A 6,924-nucleotide genomic window follows, 5' to 3' on the forward strand; every position below is an offset into this window, starting at 1 on the left:
GGGCCAGGGCATTCATATGCAAAAGCCTCTGCGCACAGCTTGGGTGGGGCGGGGTCTCAGGGAATCAACAGGGTGGAGCAAACAGCTATGGCTGATCCTCAGCCCTGCCCTAAGGGACCCCACGTCTCAGTGTCCCGGTAATTGCTGCAAGTACCCCCAAGAAAAAGCCGCCCTCGAGTTCCAAGTTCTGCCTGCTGCCAGACAGTCCAGTCTCTCCCTGTATGAGTCTGGTTCCCCGGAGACTCACCCGGAACTGAAGTTCAGAGGAGTCAGGGGCTTGTCACTCCCTCCCGATTCAAAAAGACAGCCGCGTCCTCAGTCGCCAGCCCCTGCCGCATGCGCCTCCGTACCCCTGCACTTCCGCAGCTCCTCTGAGTCTCAGTGTGCTTTTCTCTTTCCTTCTAGTTGTAGAATTTCCACTCAGCCAGCCTTCCTGTAGTTCTGGATGATGTCCGTTTTGTCTTTTAGTTGTAGTTTTGAATAGTTGTGGGAGGCAGCAATTTCCGGTGTTTACCTATGCCACCATCTTGGTTTCTTCCCTCCAGGAAGTTTTTGATTTCTTTCTTGATCTCTTTGGTAATCCCTTCATTGTTTAATAACATGCTATTTCGCCACCATGTGTTTGAATATTTCTGAGTGCTTTTATTTTAGTTGATTTCTAATTTCTTGCCATTATGATCTATGAAGATGCTTGATATGATTTCAGTCTTCTTAAACTTATAAAGACTCACTTTGTTTCCTAACATGTGGTCTATCTTTGAAAATGTCCCATTTGCACTTGAGTAGAATGTATATTCTTTTTTTTTTTTTAATTCTTTTTAAAAAAATATTATAATAAGTATTACAAAGGGTATTACATATGTGTCCTTTTTTTCCCCGCCCTTGACAATCCCCTGGCCTCCCCTACCCCCCAGTGTCTTATGTCCATTGGTTTTGCTTATATGCATGCATACAAGTCCTTCGGTTGATCTCTTACTCCCCTCCCTTCTGCCCCCCAACCCTCTCTGGCCTTCCCACTGCAGTTTGACAATCAGTTTGAGGCAGCTCTGCCTCTGTATCTATTATTGTTCAAAAGTTTGTAATGGTCTTTATTATCCATGAATGAGTGAGATCATGTGGTATTTTTCCTTCATTGACTGGCTTATTTCACTTAGCATAATGCTCTCCAGTTCCATCCATGCTGTTGCAAATGGTAAGAGTTCCTTCTTTTTTACAGCAGCATAGTATTCCATCGTGTAGATGTACCACAGTTTTCTAATCCATTCATCTACTGATGGGCACTTAGGCTGTTTCCAAATCTTAGCTATGGTGAATTGTGCTGCTATGAACATAGGGGTGCATATATCCTTTCTGATTGGTGTTTTTGGTTTCTTGGGATATATTCCTAGAAGTGGGATCACAGGGTCAAATGGGAGTTCCATTTCCAGTTTTTTGAGGAAACTCCATACTGTCTTCCATAGTGGCTGCACCAGTCTGCATTCCCACCAGCAGTGCACAAGTGTTCCTTTTTCTCCACATCCTCTCCAGCACTTGTCGTTTGTTGATTTGTTGATGATAGCCATTCTGACAGGTGTGAGATGGTACCTCATTGTTGTTTTGATTTGCATCTCTCGGATGATTAGTGACTTTGAGCATGTTTTCATATGTCTCTTGGCTTTCTGAATGTCCTCTTTTGAAAGGTGTCTATTTAGGTCCTTTGCCCATTTTTTGATTGGATTGTTTATCTTCTTTTTGTTAAGTTGTATGAGTTCCCTATAAATTTTGGAGATTAGGCCCTTATCAGATATGACGTTGGCAAATATGTTTTCCCACGCAGTGGGTTTTCTTGTTGTTTTGTTGATGGTTTCTTTTGCTGTGCAGAAGCTTTTTATTTTGATGTAGTCCCATTTGTTTATTTTTTCTTCATTTTCCAATGCCCTAGGAGCTGTATCGGTGAAGAAATTGCTTTGGCATATGTCTGAGATTTTGTTGCCTTTGGATTCTTCTAGTATTTTTATGGTTTCCTGTCGTATATTTAAGTCCTTTATCCATTTTGAGTTTATTTTTGTGTATGGTGTAAGTTGGTGGTCTAGTTTCATTTTCTTGCATGTATCTGTCCAATTTTCCCAGCACCATTTATTGAAGAGACTGTCTTGACTCCATTGTATGTTCTTGCCTCCTTTGTCAAATATTAATTGAGCGTATTGGTTGGGGCTGATTTCTGGGCTCTCTATTCTATTCCATTGATCTATATGTCTGTTCTTGTGCCAGTACCAGGCAGTTTTGAGAACAGTGGCTTTGTAATACAGCTTGATATCTGGTATTGAGATCCCACCTACTTTGTTCTTTCTCAGGATCGCTGCAGCTATTCGGGGTCGTTTTTTGTTCCAGATGAATTTTTGGAGAGTTTGTTCTAGGTCTGTGAATTATGCTGTTGGTATTTTAATGGGAAGTGCGTTGAATTTATAGATTGCTTTGGGTAGTATGGACATTTTAATGATGTTGATTCTACCAATCCAAGAACATGGTATGTTCTTCCATCTCTTTATGTCTTCCTCTATCTCTTTTTTCAACGTCCTGTAGTTTTCTGAGTAGAGGTCTTTTACCTCTTTAGTTAAGTTTATTCCTAGGTAGCTTAATTTTTTTGGTGCGATGGTAAATGGGATTGTTTTTATAATCTCTCTTTCTGAAAGTTCACTATTGGTGTTAGAATGTATATTCTGTAGCTTTGGAGTGAAATGTTCTGAAAATGTAATTCCTTCTCGTCTAGTGTGTTGTTTTGGATCGCTGTTTCCTTGTTGATTATTTGTCTAGAACATCCATCTAGCGATGTAAATGCATTGTTGAAGTCCTCTACTGTGATTGTATTGCTGTCCATCTCTCCTTTCAAATCCTCCAGAAGTTTTTTTATATATTTGTATTGGGTGCATATATGTTAACCAGAGTTATATCCTCTTGTTGTATTGATTTCTTTAGTATTGTAAAGTGGACTTCATTGTCTCTTGTTATGACCATCACTTTGATGTCTATTTTGTCAGATATTATTGTTACTAGCCCAGCTTTTTTTTTTTTTTCAATTTCATTTGCCTGGAAAATTTTTTCCATCCTTTCACTTTCATTCTCTGTGAGTCTTTTGATCTGAGGTTAGACAGCATAGGCTCATTTTTTCTTATCCATTCAGCTACTCTGTACCTCTTGAATGGAGCATTTATGCCATTTACATTTAAGGTTATTATTGATAGGTACTTATTTGTTGCCATTCTTACTCTTTATGCCTATGTTCTTCTCTTCCTTCTTCTTAAACCATTTCCTTTAGCATGTACTGCAGTGCTGGTTTGGTGGGAATAAACCCTTTTAGACTTGTTTTGTCTGCAAAGCCTCTTTATTTCACCTTCAATTTTGAATGATAGCCTTGCTGAGTAGATTAGTCTGGGTTCATTTCCTTGGTTTTCATTACTTTCTGTACTTCATGCCACTCCCTTCTGGCCTGAAGTGTTTCTATTGAGAAATCAGCTGACAGTCTAATGCAGGGGTGGGCAAACTTTTGACTCGACGGCCACAATGGGTTCTTAAACTGGACCGGAGGGCCGGAACAAAAGCATGGATGGAGTGTTTGTGTGAACTAATATAAATTCAAAGTAAACATCATTACATAAAAGGGTACGGTCTTTTTTTTTTTAGTTTTATTCATTTCAAACGGGCCGGATACGGCCCGCGGGCCGTAGTTTGCCCACGGCTGGTCTAATGGGAGCTCCCTTGTAGATAACTTTCTGTCTCTCTCTTACAGCCTTTATGATTCCTTGTCTTTAATGTTTGCCATTTTAATTATTATGTGTCTAGGTGTGGGTCTTTTGAGGTTCATCTTGGCTGGGACTCTCTGTGTTTCCTGAACTTAGGTGACTTTTTCCTTTACCAGGTTAAGGAAATTTTCTGCCATTGTTTCTCCAGTTTCTGTATTAGTTGCTTGGATTCTTCTCTTTCTGGTACTCTTATAATGAGAATGTTGTTTCATTTCATGCTATCCCACAGCTTCCTTAAACACTCATCCTGCTTTTTAATTTTTTTCCCCACTTGCTGCTCTGAATGTGTTTTTTTTCAACCCTATCTCCTAATTCATGGGTTTGGTCCTCAACTTCTTCTAGTCTACTGTTGAATCCTTCCAGGGTGTTCCTTATTTCAGCTATTGTCCCTCATTTCCAATTGATTCTTATTTATTCTTCCAAACTCTGTTTTCATATTGGTGTAGCTCTCAATAAATTCCGTAAATATTCTCCTTAATTTCCTTATAATTCTCATTACCTTGCTGGTACTTCTCACTGAATTATTTGAGCACCCTTATTGCATTACTCTGAATTCTTTAACAAATTGCTTGCCTCCATTTCATTTAATTACTTTTCTGGCTACTCCTCCTTTTCTTTCATTTGGGGGTTGTTTCTTTGTCTCCCCATTTTGTTGTTCTTTTGTTTCTGTTTCTATGTAGTAGATCAAACTGCTATGCCTCCCAGACTTTGTGGGGTGGTCTTATGTAGTAAGTGTTTTGTGGGACCCAGTGGTGAAATTTCTTAGATCTCCTGAGCTGGTTGCTTTAGGAAAGTCTCTTGCTTGAGTTATTTGGGTTCTCCTGTTGTAGTTGTGTCTTGAATGTTATTGTTCCGTTTGTGGATGGAATCTCCTCTCAGGCTGGCTGACTATGTGGTTCACCCCTGACCATGTGAAGGGAGCAGTTGTGGAGGTGTGGTCTCCAGGTGTTTTCTCTCCTCCCTTGATATAAATCTCCTCAGCTGGAATTCAGTTGGTAATTCCAGGTGAATTTTCTCCAATTTAGTTATATTTCCAGTCTGGCCCCGGGAGGAGGTACATGACAGGTCTGCCTATTCAGCCTCCATAATATTCAGAGTATTTCCTTCTTTCATGAGTGTCACAATTTTTTAGTTTACAGGAGTTTTACATAGTTCTTTTACAAACATACAGAACACTTTTATAGATTATTTTATCCTCTCAAGTAGATATTTTACTATGATAAGAAAAAGATTAAGTGTTTTAAAAAATGGTTTTCACCGTAGCTTGTTTGGCTCAGTGAATAGAACATCGGCCTGTGGACTGAAGGGTCCCGGTTTTGATTCCAGTCAAGGGTACATGCCCAGATTGCAAGCCCAATCCCCTTTGGGGGAGGAGGGGACGTGTGGGAGGCAGCTGATCAATGATTTTCTCTCATCATTGATGTTTCTCTCTCTCCCTCTCCCTTCTCTGAAATCAATAAAAACAAATTTTTTTAAATTGTTTTCATATTGAATTATCCAACTATTTGGGATTTAAACTAGTTGCATATTGGATGGTGGTGTTAGTATTGTCAAGAAAACAAAACTCAAAATTCTGGTTGTCTGGGATCAGGGAAATCAGATAGAAGTGGGTTTTGAGCACTGGAAGTTTGAAGTGTGTTCCATGCAGTCTGGAAAGTAGGGTCATAATGACTCAAGGATGAACATCTATGCTGTAGAGACAGTTAAAAGAGTATGGAGAAGTATAGCACAGGTAGGCATGCTTCTCTTTTTTATCTTAGTGCCAGTGAAAGGAAGCATCTGGTTGAGAGAAATTTTTAGGTAGATTTCAGAAAAACTGAGTCAGGATTCAAAAACTGTAAGAACAGATTTTACCTATACCAAGGGGCTGATTGAAGAGGAGCTTTAAGAAAGAACCTATCTCATGAATAGAAGGAAGGATAAACTGGGAATTCAGACAAGAGATGATTTTAACATTGTATGTAAAAACAAGACTATATTTAATTCCTATTCATTTATTTAATTATATGCAAAGGGCATTCAGTTTATACTGGCTTTTCACTTTTAGTAATTATTGATACTGTTATTGTCCAGGATGGCCTGGGGAAGGGAAAAAGAAAAGACAGACCCTAAGGGCCCTGTATTTAGTAAAGAAACCTTGATCCTTTGGTAGGAGAATTGTGTAATCAAGCAACTCTAAAGTCATTGAGAACATTCTGCCCAAAAGCTTCTCAGAGTTCTGTTTTATTAGCTCTCTAAATCAGTTGAAAATGCTCTCGATTCTGTACCTTGAGTTAGTTAAAACTGGGACTGAAAACCATCAGTCATGAAACTTTCCAAAATTAAATGTTTTCTTAGGGCCAACAGGCTGTTTTTATCTCTGGGAGTTTTGGAGTTGTGGTAGAGATATTTCTCATTTAAGTGTTATACAATGACATCAAATTATTTTATTTGCCTTAAAGCTCCTGAACTGCTTAGCTTTTATTTGATCTATGTCAATCCGACCATCAGTTTGATGATAGAAGCTTTACATCTGCCATGCAAGTTTTTTTAAGACATGCCAAGATAGAGATTTAGTTACACTCTTTTTAAAAATAAATACCAATATATTTTGTATTTCAGGGCATTTGATGTAGAACTGCTTTACATAGCACAGTTCTTTAAAATTCCAATAGCAGAAATTGCTGTCAATTGGACTGAAATTGAAGGTGAGTACTATATATTTAACTGATCTTAAGAGGGGTGGGGGAAACATGAGAAAATACAGTTGCCCAGTAAAGTCAGCTGGCTCTAATGTTCCTCCTTCCTCCATCAGGGCCTCCTCAGCTATCTTAACTCTGAGCAGCAGTTCCATAGAGCATACTGCCTACTGCCTTACTGCTTTCTATTATTTTTTCAGTCTTGGGGTCTTCAGTAGGCCTACTGTCCTGCCCAAGAAATTCAGTAAAACTAGCAACAAAAGACAAGATCTGACTGAGGTTAGAAGCGAGGTGTTTTTGTTTTTTTTTTCTTTTTCTTTCTTTCTTTCTTTCTTTCTTTTTTTTTGACTACAGAAATTTATTTTTCACAGTTCTGGAGGCTAGAAAGTTTGAAACCAAGGTCTGGCAAGAAAGGTTTCACTCTGAGGCCTCTCTTTTTTTTTTTTTTTTTTTTAATTTTTTTTTTT

The 6,924-nt window shown here is 38.8% G+C and overlaps 1 protein-coding gene across 1 annotated transcript in view; it reads left to right on the forward strand.

The window, feature by feature from the left end:
• Nucleotides 1-6,924, forward strand: part of ALG5 (ALG5, dolichyl-phosphate beta-glucosyltransferase) — a 106,423-nt gene that overhangs the window by 97,785 nt on the left and 1,714 nt on the right. Inside the window, exon 9 of the mRNA XM_014548330.1 lies at nucleotides 6,381-6,466. Within this exon, the coding sequence (XP_014403816.1) occupies nucleotides 6,381-6,466 (86 nt within the window). The remainder of the gene's footprint in view (nucleotides 1-6,380; nucleotides 6,467-6,924) is intronic.

This window comes from Myotis brandtii, unplaced genomic scaffold, assembly GCF_000412655.1.
Source record: "Myotis brandtii unplaced genomic scaffold, ASM41265v1 scaffold502, whole genome shotgun sequence".
Taxonomy (NCBI): domain Eukaryota; kingdom Metazoa; phylum Chordata; class Mammalia; order Chiroptera; family Vespertilionidae; genus Myotis; species Myotis brandtii.